The sequence below is a fragment of the Opisthocomus hoazin genome, chromosome 3 (genome assembly GCF_030867145.1).
Source record: "Opisthocomus hoazin isolate bOpiHoa1 chromosome 3, bOpiHoa1.hap1, whole genome shotgun sequence".
Classification (NCBI taxonomy): domain Eukaryota; kingdom Metazoa; phylum Chordata; class Aves; order Opisthocomiformes; family Opisthocomidae; genus Opisthocomus; species Opisthocomus hoazin.
In genome coordinates, this window is record NC_134416.1 from 10,092,617 (window position 1) to 10,113,321 (window position 20,705).

The following is a 20,705-nucleotide window of genomic DNA, read 5'->3' on the forward strand; positions in this document are numbered from 1 at the left end:
GCTGTGTGTTTCTAGGGGGCCTGTTCAGCTTTCAGCCACCAAGACGCTGCTGTGCAGGTGGTGTGTCCAGCATTACCTGTGGTGACACAGAAGACAAGGAGTGTGGGCAATCGAGTCTTCAGCACATCTCATGGGGTCTTCCTAGGTTGGCCACATCGCACTGGGTTTGGACAAGCCCTTTTGTACCCTTTAGAGCTAACAGTGAACAGTCTCTCCATACTGTCCTACCCATGTAGTCCCTGTCCTTTCCCTCACAGTCTGGGTGTCCTGAGATGCTGCACATAGATGTGTGCTGGGAGCTTGATGCCCTGCTGTTCAAGGCACCACGAACACACACCACTTATGCAGCGCTTCCCCTGCCACCCCAAGCCCCGTTCCCACTCACTCCCCATTCGGACCGGTGATCAGTGCATTAAAGTCTCTGTTCTCTGCAATAAGATGCTGCTAAAGCACAGCTGGCCAACAGCTGGCTCTGTCCTGGCTGATTCTAGTGACTGCAGACACTGTAGAGTGCTAGTTCACACATTAAGTCAGCCAGCTTTTAACATAGATGTGTGCATTGCTTTTCTTAGTGTTCCTACCTTCTTGTTCAGTAGCAGTCAAATCTTCTTGTGAGGAAGTTTACAAAGAATTCTAACGACAACCCACCATTTCTATTAGGGACCTCGACTGAATTCTGCCTTGACAGATGGATCTGAATAGTAGACTCTTCCTTTTGTTTTCTTTCTCTGATAAAATAGTTTTTAAAGGAGCAGTATGTTTGGATGGGAGGTGGGGGAGTTATGTATTCTAATGGAAGTGCTTCTTTTTCCCGTGTATGATTTTCCACTGCTCTAATATAGCGATGTGACATTTTACAAAATTTCTCTCAAGCATATTCCCGTGTCTACATCAAGTTATATACCAACCAAATTTCCTTCTGATGCCATGCAATCAAAGAGCAAGGAGATACAACACAGACTGGTCATGGCTTTGCACAGAGAAGTATCGTTGTGCGCTGCAGGTTCGCTTGATTCTTTCCAAAGAATTTTTGTCTGCCTGGACTGTGTGTATAGGTAGATACAGGTGTAGCTGACATAGCATTATTGCAGGTAAGCTCCTGTGGACATCCAGGCAGCGTGGGTATGTCAGCCAACTCAGAGCTAATTCGAAGTTTTACAAGTCCTTGCATTGTACTCAACCGTGCAAACCAGTAATGTCTCTTGGTGCCTATGTTGCAGGAGCAATGAAGCTAACAATTAATTTGGGGAAAAAAAAGATCAGGCCTGAAGCTAAGAAAGTCTCTGGTGGGTTGGAGTGGGATTTCTATCTGATAACACCAAAAATGAATTTGTTCCTCTTTTAAAGCAAATTAATCTTTCTTCATACAGCTGACTGGGTAAAGTTGTTAAAACTGTATCTGATGTGTCAGTTCTGTAAACTGCAATGAAATGCTAACTTTATGCAGGATCAGCCTTCTCTTAAAATTGAAATAAAATGTCTGGATTTGTGAGAATTTTTTTAGTTACCAGGGTACCTCAAACATTGCTAAGTGGTTCTGCTGCGTAAAGGAATGCTTTTAGCTTAAAATGTTATCATTCACAAAGGTGAATTAAAAGAAGTCCTATTTTTCCCTGCAGCAAGACTGCAGGCAGGGAGAGTTTCATAGACCTTCAGTTTGACCCAGTGTGGATGCTCCAACGTTGTCATGACCAGCCCTTCCCCTGCTGGTTTTTTGAATGTTTCAATTAACTTTCAGATTTCTCAGAATATTTTTAACTTACTGAGTACTATATACGCAGCATTAACAAAGAGCTGTGATATGGGACAAATGGCCTGATTTGATGGTCACGGAAGCCAGTGGAAAAGCTAAAGGCTGTGAGCTTTCCAGGAGGTTCAAAGAGAGTTACAGAAGCCTCAAATTACTCTCAATTGCATTCAATCAATAAGCACTCTACTCTCTCCACCATGGCTGCTCAATTCACTCTGCTGGGCAAAATACCCTTTTGGAAAACTGTGTATTTAGCATAATAGTGCAACTGCATTGAGTTGCAGTGGGTGGCTGACATGGTAGACTTACAGTGGAATGTGTGCTAAAAACTCACCTGCACACCCACAAAGGAGCACAGAGAGACAGCAGCAGGAGGGGGACCCCAAATAATACCCTGCCCTGAAGGCTCCCAGGCCCATCCCAGGAGCCATCAGCCCAGCAAAGGCTCCTCTGCGACTGCCCAGAGGAGCACAGGGGCACAAAAGCAGGTGGGAACCCAAATTAAAGACTCAGAGGAAGGGACACCCCGTCTGGGTCCCTCCCAGGGCTGGCCCAGAGGAGCCTTAGCCGCTGTGCTCAGGCAGGAAACCCACCCAGATGAGCCAGCACCAGAGCACCTTTGGGACCGAGGGAGGCTGCTGTCTGGGGACACGGGACACATTATGGCCAGGGCTGTCTCTGTGGGTGACATCATGGGGAGGGGGCTGCTGAGGACCAGGGGCATCCCGGCCAGCTCTGTGTGCCCGCCTGATGGTCTGTACCAGCAACTGGAGTGGGCCTGTGTCTCTGGCGGCTTCTACATCCAGATGCCAGCAACTGGGGAGACTGGGATCTATGGGCAGCTACTGAGCAGACTGAGTGTCTGATCCCAGCTGCTGGAGGGATCCAGCTTGTACAGATGTGGGTATATCTCTATATACTCTCACTAGTGGGCCTCCATCCTCTTCATCCAGAGAGGAGAGAAGGATGAGGCCATTGGTGCTGTCTGTGTGAGTGCTCTGCATGTCTGTGTTTGTCATCTGTGTTGCCCGCTGTGTACGTATGTATATACATGCGTGGTGTATACGTGTGCTCTGTGTGCGTGTGCCTACCAGGTGTACGTGCTCAGCCTTGATGCTGGTGGGACCTGGATCTGCCCCAGTCTCACATCTCTTGCCAGATCCCCACAATATATTTACCACTGGCAACACGTTTTCTCCTGTATTTGTAGTGTTGTCGAGAGCAGAGTAAGCCTGAGAGAAGAGTAGAAAGATATTTGGTATTTAGTATTGTGATTTCTCATTTCCTTCCTTTTGTAGGTCGAAATTGTAATGTATGCAACAGGCAAAACTGCACAGCAAGCTTGTTGGTGTATTCATTTCTTAGAATTTGAAATCTGACAGTTGAGATGGGGCTTGGGGTGGGGTGGGCAGTTTGAGGAGCAACACGGAGGGCAACAAACAAAAGCTGTGTATTAAACCTTTGTGTGTGTGTGTATAAACTAGGCTAGCACCTTCCTATAAAATATTTGCTAATGCACAAAGTGTATGCATCAAAAGCTTGTGGAACAGTGATTTTCAAATATAAATGGCAGTGATTAAAAAAGAAAACACCTCTATGTCTAAATATGATACAGAAGCAATGTATTTTAACTATTTAGACAAAGAAGAAACACCAACATCCTTCAAAAAAGCAGCACAATCTTAGAATTAACTGCTTCCCGTTGAGAAGAACATGAGAAGAAAACAAAATTACTCCCAAGAAGTAAATTAATGTATGTGTAGAAATTCTTCAGCAGGTGACCTAGTTTTAAAGACCATAGGGAGCTTCTGTCCATTGTCAGCAGAGACACAGGGTGGCCTGGGCAATCCTGTGATGAAGCCCATGCATCCATGGAAATAATGGTGGACTAAATTTCCTCATTGGCATAGTTCCACTAACTTAAAAGAAGTGATGCAAAGAAAAAACATGCCCCTGTGTTTTCATATTTAAGCAAAAGGACCTTTAAATTTTCATTTCAGTTTAGCTCCCAAAGAGAAGCTCTTTTGTAACTTCCTAATTGCCTAATCCTGATTTTTGTTTCCTTTTCTGTGAGCTGAGAATTTTATGTTCAGTTGTTATCAGGGGAGGTATTTTTCCTTCCCCAGGGAAAAAAACCTGTCATTAAATCACATCAGTCACATTTTATCATATTTTACTAGATCTGTGGGTTCTTTTTGCAGTGGTACAGGAGGCATCAGGAGAGACACCTACGAGTGTTATATCTCTGTGGACATGAAGTTTTTCTCCCTGAGGCTGGATAATTCTCCAGTCTTGAGCAGCTGATTTATATTACTTTTGTGTGCAATAGTTCTACAATCAAATCATTTTGATTGCCAGGACATATTATTCCGGCTCCATTTCTCTTATGTGGATTTGACTTTATTTTTGTATACTTTAAGGTGTGAAGAATTGGTACCTTATGTAGTATGGAACATATAGAGTGGAACAATGTATATGTGTACAAATGACTTTATTCCCTTCTCCTTTAAAGAAGTTTATCTTAACATTGCATGGTATGCATTTGCAATAACGTTTTTGACTGTGAAACTTAAAAGAACTCTGAACTCTCACCAAATCCTTCTATATAATAGTGTTTTTGCAAAATGTCCTTTTACTATACACGAATTTTGTGGTACCTGGATCACTTTTGTACATCAAAGCTTGTCAGGCTCACAAGTATTTCTACAAATGGAGTGATTTGGATACACCCCTTTAAAGTTTTCTGAGCAAGAGAGATAGAACAGTAAAGCTGAAACAAAAATCCGTGCCACTTTTCTTTATGAGAAAAGGTTCTGTCTTTGTTCTCCATATCATCATTGGAGCGAAATGTTATTTATAGTGTATCTTCTCTTTCGCAACAGCCTGCGAGAGCGTTCACCAGGCTAATCTTAATCTTCGGTTTGCTCTTCAAAAAGAATGCTGCTGATGCGAGGCTGCTTTACGGGAAGCGTGACCTCATTCTGCCTCCGTGCCGCTGATTGCACGGGCTGTTTTCAAAAGGCAACAGGGGACTTGATCGACCTGCCTCGCCGAAGACCCAGGGCTGGTCTCGGCCAGGGAGCTGCAGAAGGAGCACCCTCCGCTTCACGTCCCGGAGGCTCTCGTGTTGATGATGTGAAACTTTTTTGCATACATGTGTTCATAGTGAAAAGGATTTTCCAGGTTTGGAAGATTTTACACATATTTGTCTCTTAATATATTCATCAGCTGAGGAGTAACTAAGCTTTGGATTCATTTCTATACTGCTCTTCAGGAAGTTTTGTTTTTTCGCGAATGTTGTTATCATTACTTGCAGTGAGACAAGGCTAGACTGCTTTTCAAAAATGACTGATGTGTGTGAGCAAATAAAACTATCTTTGTAGCCACTTGTGTTTGGTAGGTACAACAGAGTAAAACTGGTTGACTGGGCTTCAGCTGTTTTAATAGTTAGCATTATATTTTGGTACATACTGATGTAAATGTTTAGAATGTAAACATGGACAGGGGATAGCTGGCTACCCATTGAGGGCATCATTGGCTTAAAGATTAATTTTATTTTTGGGGGCAAAAGTGATTAAAACTGACTGTTTTGGGCAGTGACTTTATGCTTATGTTATGATGTGGGCTTCTGAGTGTTTTGAAACTCAAGGGGGATTGTTGCCTTAAACTTTTATTTGAATTCTTGACATAAAATATTGCCGTGTTCACCTCAGGTTCACTTTTAGGGACATTTCTTAAAGCTGTTGGCCTTTTCTCAGGTCGTAGTTTAAAGGTTCTGTATTGATTCTTGTTTTGTGGATTGCAGACACGACACTACTGCTTCATTGTGCAGCGGTGGTTGAGATGCTTTGTTTTGGCTTGCTTATATTGTTACTATAGCTTCTCATGCTGTTAGTAGCCCAGAAATGGGACTGAATATTAAATGAAAGCAGAACACTGTGCACCATTGTCTACACGATGTTTCCATGCTTTCTCCAGCATTGACTGAACTATAGTTTTCAGGAACCCTCTTCATTAATGCATGAGACAAAAATTTTCATGATCAAGGGTAGCAAAAAATCCGTTGGACTGCCTGTTCTATGACTGTTAGAAACTTGATATTATCATTACTTAAAATAGTTTGAAAGCAAATTACAACTGCTTATTAACTGTTCTTCGAAAGAGAGAAAGTCATTGCCTCCCCAGTAATACATTTGCATATGTATGTTTCCCACTTTCTGTTATAAATATAGGTATATACTCTATTTTACCGTAAATTTTACTTCTGCGGAGGGTGGCAGATAAACAGGAGTCCTGCAGAGCCATACCTTGCACATTTATGAGACAATTCAAATTAGTAATGGAAGGACGGTGGTTTCTTCTGCCAATTTGGTCAGTATGTGTCAATAGTTTCTAACGAAAGCACTACCCTTATGCAAACTACTCTTCTTAAAAGCTGTCCTATTTTAGTGCTTGCTACTTTATATTATCATAACTGAGAAAACCACTTGCAATACAACTGTGTTACGGGTTTCAGTTGCTGGTAAGTTTGACTCTTAGATTATTAAACAGTCGTAGTAGGTAAAACTGATGCGGAGGTATACTTCTGCATCCCTTTTCAAACAAATTTGCTCTAGAATCCATCACTTTTGTCTAAGCAAGAATATGTTATAACTAGTAACATGATATATATTGATGATACTATCTTACACATCCTAATTTTCAAACAAGACCAAAATAAAACATGCTTCTATTTCTTTTTAAACTCTTTTACAGATAATCTTTAATACCTGTTATCCCAGTGTGTATGAAACAATCCTTTTCAAGATGTATGGAATATCACACGTTGCATTGACACCAGGAGCAAGTAAATTTGTGCACATTTATCAGAGTTTTTGATTAAAAGTATCTGTTGTGGGTGGGATTTTGTTTGACTGATAGGATTTGGGATTTTGCAGGTTTTATTTATGTTCAGAACTATAAACCACCTGTCGAGTTCTTCTTATATTTTCTTTTAGAGTTTGGATGAATTTCTTGGTTTTTGACTATAATATTTTTGCACAATTAAAAATCATGATTTTGCCTAAAATAAGAGAAATTATTTCAGAAGCGAATCGTATATGAAAAAAGAATAGGTCTACAACCTGTCAGTCTGTGAAATACACCACCGCTCTCACTTTTTGTACAGCTTGCTGTGTAGCAATCTGACCAATGATACTCGATCTCTCTGTGCCTCCACCCAGTTTCTTCCAGTTGTCTCCTCCTCAAGTCGTTTCTGCCAGGATTAGAGGATAATTTTCGCATGGTAAAGTGAAATGTTAAGTTATTTTTTTCAAAGTGTAGGAGAAGCAGCCTTCACGTCCAGGCTGTGACTGACAACTGAGCTCCAAATGAGGATAAACAAGATTACCAAAGTGGAAACACTGACCTTCATGTGTTTTCTTTGCCTCAGCTCATAACTGAACATAAAAAAAATTCTCTTAGACTTATCTCCTCTCATAGGTAAATGACAGGCATTTACTAACAGTGTTGTAAGCATGATGCTCGAAAGATACAGGAGAAGCAAGGTAATATAGAGAATGGTCGAATCTTTTATCTTTCCATGTAATAACAGATGTAAATTCTCCCTATGGATAGCCATTGCTCATATTTTGTAAGATTAATTCTGTCAGATGCTGAACATCCGGCAGCACTTTGCAGACTTGAGCCATGGTAATTCAGATAAATCCTATATCCTCAGTCTCCTTCCACAATATTATTGTCAAATCTTTGTCACTGTTGCTATCCCAATGCCTGTTGGGCTATGTTTGCAATTTCAATTTGAAAAATATATTGTAATGGTAGTGATGTCCCTTCCATTCTACTCTGTATCTATTGCCAGTACAGGTACTATTTTTGGCATGAAGCAGATTTCTGGGAAAATGCCATTAAAATTACTGCAACTATTGCATTTATGTCTGTAATTATTTCTCTCAACATAGTCAGCTGGTCAGAGCACAAGTATCTGATTATGATTGGCTTCGATTCTGTGTTGTCCTTGTTTAGATGAGTTTCCTGTAAACACTATGTCTTTCCCACATTCTCCTCTGTTTTATCTCCTTTAATCTCTCCCTTACGTCCCTTTAGTTTTTTTGGCTTCTTTTACGATCCTTTGGGTATGCACAAGGTACATGTCAGTGAACACCTGTCAACTGTTTGAGCTGTCAGTGGATATGATAGTGACTCCTTCTTATCTGGCCTTTTCTTCCACAGGTTCAACAATGTTCAGTGGAGAACATAGACGCAGCCTCTCACAACATATTTTTCCAAGGTATTGAGGAAAATGATACTCAATTAATTTTAATTTTAATTTTATTTTGTTGCAGATTTTGTAAAATCCCTTTTGGCCACTTAGAATTGTAGTGCTGATACTAGTTTACTTCTTTAAATTGAAGTTCAGAAGTACTGCTATGGGGATTGGAAGCACTGACTTTGCAATTACAAGGTTTTGGAGTAGCTCTGTTCCACTTGCTTTCCCCTCCACTGAAATTATGGTATCCCTCTGTGACGTGCCATATGGGACAGTTAAACCTGCTGCTGAAATCCGTGTCAGCCACTGAATCAATCCAGTATCTTCCTTCCTTTCCATGGATGTCACTGCATGGCCACTTGGAATTTAAAAGTGTTGAGGAGAAAGGACTCACCACAAATCCAATTTTACTTGCTTTACAGCTAAGTAAAATGTCTACAACATTTAGATTCTTTCACCTCTGTCACTACGCACTTCTATTTTAAATACTACATAGTATATTTTTCTATGCTGTATTTCATCTCAAGGTGAATTGTATTTCATGCTGGATGAAGTTATCACCATGCGCAGACTTTATCCCATGTTGGTGTAGCTGCATGGTATTCTACGATTTGTGAGAATGAGAATTTATGTACCCTTAAGTGTTGATTAAGTATAGCTAGGTTATGGAAAGCAAATAAATCCTGCCTGGTTCAGAGGCAGTCAGGCTTATGCCATGCAGAGTAACTCAGAGAAGGAAAATACTGGAACACCTGTAGCAGCTCCAGGTAGGTGTAGATCTGGCAGGACTCCTTGGCCAAGAACTCTGCCACAGAAAAACACCACGCACTTTTCAGTTGGCTCCATGCATTCATGAAACGCTCCCCCTGGCATGAAGCCCTCCTGTAATCTGAAGCTCTGGGAAGTGTGATGGAGGCACACTCTGGCTGAAACCTCCCAGGTCCAAAAGTAGTATCATTATCCTCATATTTTAAATCTATGTCATTACCAGCCCCCATCAGCTGGTAATGCAAATTCCTTGTTATTAAATCATGGGTTTGCACTGTCAAGACATTCACTAAATTAGAAGGTTTCATTTCTCCTTTTCAGTTATGCTTGTGCCTTTTTGGATGATGACCCTGCCTATGAGTGTTGTTCCACAAATCCTCTGCCAGGCTCCCTTTCCATGTGTCGCCGCAGCCCTCGACTGCTTTCTAATGGTTATTACATTGTGACAGAAGACAGTTTTCTCTCAGATGAAGATGGCAACATAACGCTGACACCATCCCAGACAAATGTTACATATAAAGAGAATTTGGTTCGGTGAGTGAACTATATACAGATTTTGCATTGTTGGCAATTGCCCCCACATCTCTGGGTCTCTGGGCTCGTCTGGAGGCATCTGTGTGGCTGTCTACACTTTACTTGGCATAAGATCAGCATTGCTTCTTAATGGGAACATCTCAATTGATTAATTTAGAAAGTGCAGTGATTGAAATAACTTGATTTTCAGTCATGTCTCATCTTACTACCCAAAAATTCTTCAGTACACAGTTGTTGCTGTAATTGGAGTTGTGTGCAATAAAGAAAAAGGAGAGCTACAGCTCTTTTGGCCAATGAGGTGCTACTATCACAAGGAATAAGAAAAAAGCGTGTGTATGTATATATGCTCATATATATATAAAAAAATAAAAAGATGTGGTCTTAGAACTCTTACTCTGGGAAGAATCTCTTTTGATTTCAGAACGTCAGTTTAGGAAGAGATACAAAATGTAGTTCAAAAAGGTGGAAGTACAGTGGATTCAGGGTGCTCCAAATGGGATATAGTAGGGTGAAACTCACGGGAAGCATGAGACCACTCAGAGCAGTATTAGAGCCCAACAACTGTACTATCATTTGGCATCACAATATCCAGTATCACAACGCATGATACATCACCATGCTGCTAAAACATTCCCTGACACCACTGCAGTGTGCAGCGGTCATTCCTGGTGACATACCCAGGGTCAAGAGCTGAGCTAGGAACAGCACCGAGAACCTGGTTCTTTCATGTCAGTCCTGCAAGCTTTAGAGCTCTGTCCCTGCTCAATGAGAATAATTAACTCTATTCCTTGGCAATGTGTCTTTTCTTTCTAGCGTATTCAGACGGAGGAAGAAAATCCGTCGCTCTCTTGGCAGCTTGTTCAGCCTCGGTGCCTCCAGTTCGTGGCTCAGCAGCACCATCCTCAGCGATGTGGATTCTTCCCGTGTCGATGATCCTTGGCCTGATGGATGCAGTAAACTAGAAGCCATTCAGAGTGATATTGGTAAGCCCTGACCAGGTACCCAGTAATTGAGCTACAACATTACAGCCTGTATTTTGTGGGACTTGGGTATCTTCTTTTATAGATTTTGAAGGCCAAGATGTGTAGGTAAAGGATGAATAACAGAATTGTAAGTGGTGAATTGAGCTCCTGGCATTAAGTTTTACAGAATCCACAAACACATTCATGTCAAAAAAGCATTTTTAGACTGAATTTCAATCCAGTGTCATCACCAGTGATGTTTATGCTGGTGCCATTAGTATCTGGCACTGTCTGCTTTCACCTGGCTGTTTTAATAACTTCATTGTGTTACACTCTATGCAGTTTTGTCTCTACTCTGTGTATTTTCTTCTGCATACATTGAACCTGCCAATTGCCTACCTCTAACAACCTGGAAACCTCCCTCTGATTAAGCAATTATTTTTTCCCCCCCATAAAATTCATTAACACGAAGTCTCAAAGCTCTTCTTTTGTGTGGTCTCAGTTACATATGCACTTTTTATAGGTGATTCAGATTTTTCTTCTGCATATAATAGCCGTGTGCCACAAAGGCAGACTCCAGCATCTAATGGAGCCTTTCTCACCAAAGACGAGGAATTTCTTCAGCCCGAAAAACTATTTTGTGCTTCACAGTCCTGCTCTCCGTTTATGATAAATGGAAATGAAGAGACTTTGAGCAATGCAAGTATGTTACATTCTTATTCTGACACGACCCATTTTCAGAGTGAACTGAAAATTCTTACATTAAAAATGTTGATATGCCCCTTGCAGAAAAGAATTTGTTTTCTGGAACATACATTTTAAATGACTGGTTAAAAATAATAAAATCTTAAAATTGGTATTTACTTGTTCACTCCTCCCTGCTCGCATTCTAGAAAATAAAAAAAAGAAAAAAGAAGAGTGAAGAGGAAAATGGAGGAAAGGGCATGGGAACAAAACCTGAAACAGGCAATTATTCAGAAAGGCTTGTTTTCTGAGAGTGTGAAGGGCATAGTGTCTCCATGGTCGTGGGGCAAAAAGACTCCTGAGAGACACCCAGAGCATGAAAATGAGGTCTCCACTTTGAATCACTCTAGGCAAATTCTCTTAAAAAGAAACTGAAGGGACTGGCCTCACAGGCTGAAGGTAGTCTTTGCAAACACCTCCTGTCATACATTTACTTTCCTGAAAAATCATTAAAATTATTTTCCTGATTTTTCTTTCAGAGTCCGGGACAGTGCAAAATGTGCTTTCTCATATGGTTGCACTGATCATGTGTTTAATCATTACGATATGTACAAGGTAATTTTTATTTCTTTTATTTATTGTTTCTGATATTAATGCTTATTCCTTTTCAGCTGGTGAATAAAACATAAATTAAGAGTCACATTTTCAAAGTTAGATGTATCTTACTGTGAACATATATTTTCACATGATAGTGGATACAGGGAAATAGCTGAGCCATATAAATATGAACAAAACCAAGAAATATGTATGCAGATATGAAAATGACTTTATCAAGTGTCTTCAGACAGGGGTTTTGAAAGGCTGAGAAGAATCAGAAGGGATTTGTGTCTTTCTAAGTGAACAATATGGGTGTTTCCCTCACCCTGGGAATGCTGAGGTCTTTATTTCTAGGAGATTATACTCAACAGCTTGAGTAATTTAAAGCTTCAAATTGCAGTTCACCTACCTGAGTTGACAGGGTTCATCTGCAAGAAACTTCTCCCCTCCTCCCACCCAGGCTTCGCCTCTATTAACTCAATATGCATGCCTTGCTTTTTCTAACCTTTATGGGTATTGTTATGTTCTCAGATATTTTCTGGGAGGATTGTCTGCCACTTTGTTGCTGATAATTTTAGTTTGTAAGTACAGATTTTCTTTCTATTCAACACACAATGTTTTACTGAGTCACATCTGAGGACCAAAATCCATCCTTGGATGTACATCCACAGCTCTTATTGATGCTTATAAGAGCAATATGTGGGCATACAGGGACAGAATGTAACCTTCAGCCAGTTACAGGATTTCGTATTTGAATTTCGCAGTTCTTGTGTCCCAAGATGCTACTGTGTCACCTTTCTTCAGTCTTGACACATCTTTCAAAACAGCTAAGTTTTGGTAAGTGACTCCAGTGTCATGTGATAAATAGAGGAATTTAGAAATTTTATACTAAGAAGAGGAAATAGCAATTGCTTCTGTTGTTTTCATGTCAAAAGACAGAAGGCATGGTCTGAAGTTATTGACGGAGGATTTGGCGGTTCCTGTTGCTGATTTGAATTCATAGAAACTTTCTGTTTATTTTGAAAAACTGCCTTTTCATAACATGCAATAAATGTTGTAACACCTACTTGTTATCAGAGAAGGAAGATAAACCTATCATGCCACAACATGAAGATGCAGAGACAGAGCAAGGACAGTAACCTATTATGAATCCAGAGGTGTGCTTTCAAACCTTGCACTGAAGTCCAATCCCAGGCCACCAAACCGAGACTTTATTTTTGACTGGAAAAAATAAAAACAGCTAACTATGCTGCTAGCCACATCACCACCTGCCAGAGATGACAGAATTGATATGGCTTGGCCCCACTAAGCCAACGCACTGCTAGGTTCAGGACAGAGCTTTGCCTTTGGCTTATTTTTTAGTCTGTCTCAGAAAGGAGTATTAAATCAGTCTGAGGAGTTGATTTAAGGTGCTGATGTTGCTATTTCAGATTGCTTTATTTCACAGTTTTGCACAGACCTATTAGCTTCTAAATCCTTCTGGAGAAAAAGATTTACATGTTTTGAAGATCTGAATTATATCTGTAGCGCAGCCTCGTACATAGGCCTCCATGCTGAAAGCATGTATGTGCATACTGGATTTATGAATTACCATTCTTTCATGTTTTATGCGGCAGAAAATTCTTCTGAGTCTATAAAATCGAAAATGCTGCTACGACTGAAAACATTTGGGCTTATCTGCATTTTTATGTGGTGAAAGTGAAGCTCAAAAGGATATTGTTTGTTTCTGAAACTGTGTCGGGGTTCAGGAGTTCAATGTATCCCAAGGGCAACAAGACAATCTGGCAGACCCCTTAGCCTTCGAATGGAGTATATCAGAAGTTAGAAACAACAAGGCTCAACTTGGAGAGCCACATTGTAATGACAGTGTGAGATTTTGAGCATCCAAGGGTCTTAGAACACCACCTTGGATACTCAAGGGTGGTATGTTATACTTTGTTACTATGTCATTAGTCCAAATAAAATCAAAGCCACCAGGTTAGGACTAGTGTGTTGCAAATGTGTGCTCCAAAGTATTGCTTTCTGTCTTCCAGAATAGTTTAGCCCTGAGTCATAAACAAAGCTGCTCTTCACCAGAGGAAAACAAATACACTCTGAGAGCTTTTCAGTCACTGGTATACAGAGAATACCTCTTGCATCCTTCTCGCAAGTGAGAGGTTACCTGCTCAAACAAGTAGTCCTACAGCTTAACTAAATTTGGCAAATCAGAACCTACATATATGCTCATCATAACAAACTGAGGTTTAAATCAAGACATACAAAAATGTATGCTTTATTTTTTTTCCTCCAGGAAATAATTGGAAGGAAAGAATAATTGGTGAGTATACATTTAAGTTTAGAAAGAATTCCTTACATTTTGGTGTGATGCCTATCACAAAACAGGGTTCAAGCATGCCAGAAAGGTTCCCTGGACTTCTCATTAAAACTTTTAGCTGCAGAACCCTTGCCAGTTTCCACTGCGAATGACTCCACTTTGCTGTCTGAAACTTCTCTTTGATTTTGTTTGGATGAAATATTTTTTTATTGTTTGACAACAGTTGCTACAGAGTGTAAGCTGTTAACAACTGCTGTGCTTCAGCACAGAGAAAACTTGTTTTTCAGTAATGAGCAAACCAAGTCCTCCTTTTTCCAAGTTCAAACTGAACGGTAGGGCCAGACGCTGCACTGCTCAACCTGGTACCATTCCACTGAAGGGGTGAAGCAGCATCAATGTGTAGCAGTCCAGAATATCTGGAAAACACTTACAGATTTTTCTCTTCCCTTTCCAGTCAAGCCTCATCCTCAATGTCCAGTTTCTGTTTAGCCAGAATTTCTAAGTTTTGGTGCAGCTTAGGACCCTTAAAACAAGAGCACTGATTTATTTGTACTTGGAGCTGGCCATCCCAGTCCTCACTCCATTAGTTCCTTTATCCCTTTACTTTGGAAAGATAAAAATGAAAAGAAGGAACTAAGTGGAGCTGTGCCTCAGTTTGTGTTCTTCATAGTGTGGATAAAACAGCCTGGTTCATCCGTTCGCTGGATGAGTTCAGTTCAGCTTCTGAGATCTAAAAGCAGCTGCACAGCTGCAGATGGAACCTGGAAAACGTTTCAGTCAGTCCTCAGAAAGTGGATGTTCACCCTCAGCATTTTAGCACAGTATGCAGGCATTTGATCACTTTGCAGACTTACTAAAGCCTGTGATGAAAAACACATCCCACTCATCCCGTGTGCCAAGCGGTGGACGCTGGGTATGGCACTTCTTAACATCAGGGGGACTCTTTATGCAAGGGCTGCAACACCAGAGCTTTCAAGCTGACTCTGATTTTGGAAGCAAATATCAATATTAACCAAAGCATGCAGCAGAGGATGGAGTGGACAACTTGGGACTTGTTGCCTAGCAGCAGTAAACTAAATACAGACTGGCACAGGTTACTGCAACACAGGACCTCCAGCATTTCAAAACAAGCTTGTCTCTTGCCTTTTGTAAAAACTTACAAGCAGAGTAGTTACTTCCGTATATTTCAAAATGAGTTCACTAATGGTTTTCATTTTTCCTCCTCCTCAAATTTTTTTTCTTTAGCTCTTCAGCATCAAACTACTGGATACCGCCTTATGGCCATCGTTACACATGTTCCTGTGGAAAAAGATAACAGAATTGTTAGAATTCTTCCTTCAAAATACAATTCATTTCAGCATATTTTTATTCTGGTCAAACTGTGAGTGAGGCCATACTTCTTGGGGACTATCTGAAAGGAGTCATGCAAAACAATTGCTGTATCTGTAGTCCCTTATGTCAATGAAGTCCTATGTAGGCACGGGGTCCTACAAGCATTTTGGTAATAAATTGATGGTAAAAAGTGTTTTGTAACCCCGATTAAATCAGTTTTTTTATAAAAAAACTGATGTCTTTCCATACTTTATGTATTCATTTCTTGTAACAACATTCTGTCAAAGAAAATGGATTTAGATAGTGGCTGAGAACGTGTGGCAACATATTTCAGAAGCTTTATTGTATCATGTGTGTGCACTGCCTTTTGGCCTTTATGCTGAGCATTAAGAAAAGAGAAAAAAGGAAGAAAGAAATATTATTGGAAGGAAAGCACTCTTCAGAAAAGCAGGAATCAGGATGTGCAGAAGCAATGATGAATCTGAATTACCTGGATTCACGTACAAAAATACGAGACCTGCAGGTATTACCTTTACTTTGGAAACACTAAGCCCTGTTTGACAGCTTGGATTTTTGCTACAACAGAGACTAAAATATACATAGAACCTGTGGGTAACCAAAACCTGTTATCTTGTGACTCCAAGCTTTCAATAATCTGCTTCTTAAAATATCTCCCTGTATGCCAGCGTAGCTAGGACAGCATGGATTTCATCTTCCCGTGCCACAAAATAATGATAATGCATGAGGATGCTATTGTCCACCAAATCATTCTCTAACCAGTGCTGCTTCTGGTCTGCTTGTGCCCTGGTGTGCTAAAGCAACGCCAGCCCAGCCCCAGCTGGTAAACCCGAGAGGAACCGCTGCCTGTGGAGGGGCTAGCTCTGCCCGTGAGGTACCATCAGGCTGGCAGGCATAGCGGCCGGGATTTGAAAACTGCAGCAAAAGCGCACAAACAGAAGGTTCTGGTGCAAGAAAGAATCGACAAAACTGAAGCACCGCTGCCTGTGCAACTCTGCATCGAAGCCAAACTCAGGCAGGTTACAGCTGTATATCTAGCATCAAAAATCCAAACAAATGATGCAATGAGGAAGACAGTACTTGAAATTAAATTCAAATATACATTTGTCTTTCAAACTGTAAATATATACTGCTTATATTTTAAAGATAAGCATCAGTAGCTCAGCATTGAGAGCTCAAAGAGGGAAATTTCACTCAAATTACTGATTTTGCATACTAATTTACTTTAGCCCAGTGCATTAAATCCACTTTATATGAAGATAGACTATCTGATGTAACAAGACCAGGTTTTATAGTTTCAATAAATGGTGACAACAGAATGTTCTTTTTCATAAACCTGATGTATTATGTAACTGTAGTACTAGTTACAAAACTCATTCTCATATTTACTTGTGGTTAATACACTTGAATAATTTCATCAGTATTAAATAATTCTGCTTCTTTACTTACTTTAGCTATGGAGACAACTGAGAGTAAATATCATTGTGTAGTATGTATAAATATCTTGTTTCCTATTTTATTGCTACTTATAGCAGGTCATTTACTAAATGCCTTTTTTTAAATGAAAGGATTATAAAAATCTTTAGTGTTTAAATAATCTTCTAGGAGAATAATCTGGAAAATTATATCCTATACTGAGAGAAAAGTCTAAGACTGCAATTACCCTGCAGTCATTGAAGCGAGTACGCTGAAAACTAGAAAAGCCTGAGTTCATTGTAGACTAGTTAGTTCACTGTAAACCAGTGAAGAAAAAGCTGATTCAGCTTGCCAAAAATGTAGTGTAAAACGAATTGCTATAATCTGTCTATGAATAAACATAAATTGTAAATTGGAATTGTTCTGTTTGGCAATTGGGAGTTCAAGGGCTGAAAATCAGATGCTCGGGCTCTGTCAAGATGTGCCCTGTGTGATTTTCATTAACGTTGAATTAACAACATTCTACTCAGTTACCAGACTGTTTGGCTTTGGCAGTTCCCGTCCAAATACTCCAGTGGACACACAAGCAAACCTGGTGTTGTTTCTCTGAAAACAGGCGCAATCATGCGTTCAGTCCTGTTGTATGAAACATGGAAGCCAGGATCTGTCTGATGAAAGATCGCAGGCAACATTTTCAAACCTAAATGTTGAAATCCAGACTTTGAGAGGTAATTCGTATTTGCAGCTTCTGTTAACTAGAGTATCAAGCTTAGGATAATTGTGAACTGTAATTCTAGCAGAGTGAAACAGAGGACTACTAGAATTTTACATTTCTGTCCCCAATGATTAAACTCTTACTCTGATATAGCACCTTACTTAAAAAAAGAGAATTGAAGGAGAATTTCAAGATATGGATTTATAACCCCCTGTACATTATCTCATAGCTTCCATTACTATTATTCTGTTGTCATTACACCTTGTCCTATACTCTCCCATTTTTTGCTGTGTTCAGCTGAATTTCAGGGCCATTCTAGAGTATACATCACATGGTGCTTAATAATGTGAACGTTCGTGTTGAAGGGAACAGTAGCAAGGACGGTGATAGTATTTATGGCATCTCTTAGGTTATAATGTTCCCAGTATGTGAGCAAGTCTGTTTTGCATTTATCCTGAAAGCATTACTCATAGAAGGCAAACCATACAAGGATGAACACTTTTTAGTTAAATGATAAGGAATAAACCACACTGGTGCAGAACACAGGTCTATTTCGTCTGGTCCTGCAGAATCTGCTCTTTGATGTATCTTTTTAGTGAATTAGCTGCAGTGTCTTGTAAAACTCTTTGTACATTTTAATATATGCTGAACAAAACTGTTACTTCATTTTGTATTATTTGTTTTTTACAGTTTCTCATGCTGCATTTTGTTTCTTTATCTCTGGCATTTACATATCAGTAAAGTTGTTCCTGTTTGCATTTATTCCTGTAGCTGAGAGTATTGTCAGTAATGAAGATTATTCTTAGGAACTGCATATATTCCAATGAATGTGTAATTTGTGGGTTTATGCCCTGCCCTACGGATTGTGTGTTCTTTGGGAGAGGATTTATTGGTACTTTGGTGGGAACATGAAAGCCTCATTTTGTTACAGTTACTAACTAACTGTTACCACTATAGAATATAATAATAATAATAACAACAACAATAGTAATGGTGATGATGATGTTGTAACAACAACAAAACCCACACCCATAATAATAATTTAATAGGAAATAAATAGAAATACATAGGTTCAGGTTCTGAGTGGGTATTGATCAGCAGATGTCCACCAGCTAAGACTCTGACCTGCAGCATTTCAATGGCTAAGATTTGTCCATAGACATCAATCTGCTCAGGCTGCAGCACCTTACATGAGTATGTACTGATGAAGTGAATACATATTCAAAATACTTCTGATGCACTGTAATAATAATGCTATAAAGCTTATTTTTGTCATGACATAGAAATATATTTTATATTACATTGTTTTACGCATTTAACAAATAAGCTCATAATGTATTAAAGCAGTAAAGTGAATTTCTTCCAGGAAGGCATGCCAGATGGGACCCTTATTCTTCTTCCTCAGCTCCTTTCTCCTGCTTGTAATGTGGCTCATTACATTATCTCTGTCACGTACATTGTTTCAAGCTAAGAATTTGGGCTTGTGCTACTTAAAGCTCTTAGTACATAATCTGAGTGAAAAATAGCTGTGTGAAAATAATGAACATAATAAGGTCAATGTGTATAAATATAAAAGTCATATGTTTCATTTGAAAATAAATGAATACATAAGTCTCTTGAGAAGTTGTACAACACCATACCTGCAAGTTACATCAAGTTTTGTGTATTTATATTGTGTTGGCGTATGGGCTGCAAACATTTTGTTGCATGAAGCATATTACAAGAGCAGCTCACACATAGGTCTTTATGCTGCAAGCATAGAATTGTAGAATCATAGAATCGGTTGGTTTGGGAGGATCCTTAAATGTCACCTAGTTCCAACCCCCCTGCCATGGGCAGGGACATCTTCCACCAGACCAGGCTGCTCAAAGCCCCGTCCAGCCTGGCCTTGAACACTGCCAGGTAGTGGGCAGCCACAGCTTCTCCAGGCAACCTGTGCCACTGTGTGTATGTGCCGGATTTAGGAGTTATCATTCTTTCACTTTTTACACAGCAGAAAATTCTTCTGAGTGTATAAAATCGAAAATGCAGCTAAAACTAAAAACATTTGGGCTTATGTGAATTTTTACATGGTGAAAGCGAATGTCAGAAAGGACATTGTTTGTTTCTGAAGCTATGTTGGGGTTCAGGAGTTCAGTGTATCCCAAGGGCAACAAGACAATCTGGCAGACCCCTTAGCCTTCGAATGGAGTATATCAGAAGTTAGAAACAGGGCTCAACTAGGAGAGCCACATTGTAATGACAGTGTGAGATTTTGAGCATCCAAGGGTCTTAGCACACCACCTTGGATACTCAAGGATGGTGTATTACACCTTTTCACTATGTCGTTATTCCCAATAAAATCAAGGTCACGGATTGCAAGCCTTGTTCTGAAAAGCCTGCATTTTTAAGAAGCACGTGAAACCATTGTGATTATCCTGCTTCAGCATCTAGCTTTGCCACGTGTGCTAGGCCACCAGGTTAGGACTAGTGTGTTGCAAATGTGTGCTCCAAAGTATTGCTTTCTGTCTTCCAGAATAGTTTAGCCCTGAGTCATAAACAAAGCTGCTCTTCACCAGAGGAAAACAAATACACTCTGAGAGCTTTTCAGTCACTGGTATACAGAGAATACCTCTTGCATCCTTCTCGCAAGTGAGAGGTTACCTGCTCAAACAAGTAGTCCTACAGCTTAACTAAATTTGGCAAATCAGAACCTACATATATGCTCATCATAACAAACTGAGGTTTAAATCAAGATATATGGGTATAAGACTTCGGAATGAAGCTGAGCTGGGAAGGAGACGGGTGGGGGGAAGATGGTTTTTGGTTTGTTCTTATTTGTAATTACCCTACTCTGTTTAACTGGCAATAAATTAAATTAATTTACCCAAGTTGATTCTGTTTTGCCTGTGACAGTAATTGGTGAGCGATCTACCTGTCCTTAGCTTGACCCACGAGCTTTTTGTTGTATTTTCTCTCCTTGTCCTGTTGAGGAAGGTGAGAGAGAGAGCGGCTGGGTAGGCACCTGGCAGGTAGGCAAGGTCTACACACCACACCTTAGTGTGGTGCGTTGACCTTGTAGCCGTTGAATTCATTGTGGGTTTTATTTTTCTTTCTTTTGAACTACAGCATAGAATATATGCAGAAGGAATCAAAAACCCCATATTTTTAGCATAACGAAATAACGTTGGTATTTCTGTGCAATACAATGTAGAGAAAACAAGAAAAAGGTTTTTTTCCTTCATCTTGAAATTGATTCCCTGGATTACGAGCTATGCTCTCTAGTCCAGAATTAATAGTACTAGGAAAAGGTGCAAGTATAAAAGACATTACGTGAAGGGGCCTTCAATTTAAGATGAAACAAATGG

The 20,705-nt window shown here is 39.9% G+C and overlaps 1 protein-coding gene across 1 annotated transcript in view; it reads left to right on the forward strand.

Annotated features, from left to right (window-relative positions):
- The first annotated feature begins 7,488 nt into the window (after positions 1-7,488).
- The window catches only part of DNAAF11 (dynein axonemal assembly factor 11), a 58,883-nt gene continuing 45,666 nt past the window's right edge, over positions 7,489-20,705 (forward strand). The window contains exons 1-3 of the mRNA XM_075415535.1: positions 7,489-8,039; positions 9,108-9,320; positions 10,134-10,303. Coding sequence (XP_075271650.1) covers positions 7,900-8,039; positions 9,108-9,320; positions 10,134-10,303 — 523 coding nt within the window. The 5' untranslated portion in view covers positions 7,489-7,899. The remainder of the gene's footprint in view (positions 8,040-9,107; positions 9,321-10,133; positions 10,304-20,705) is intronic.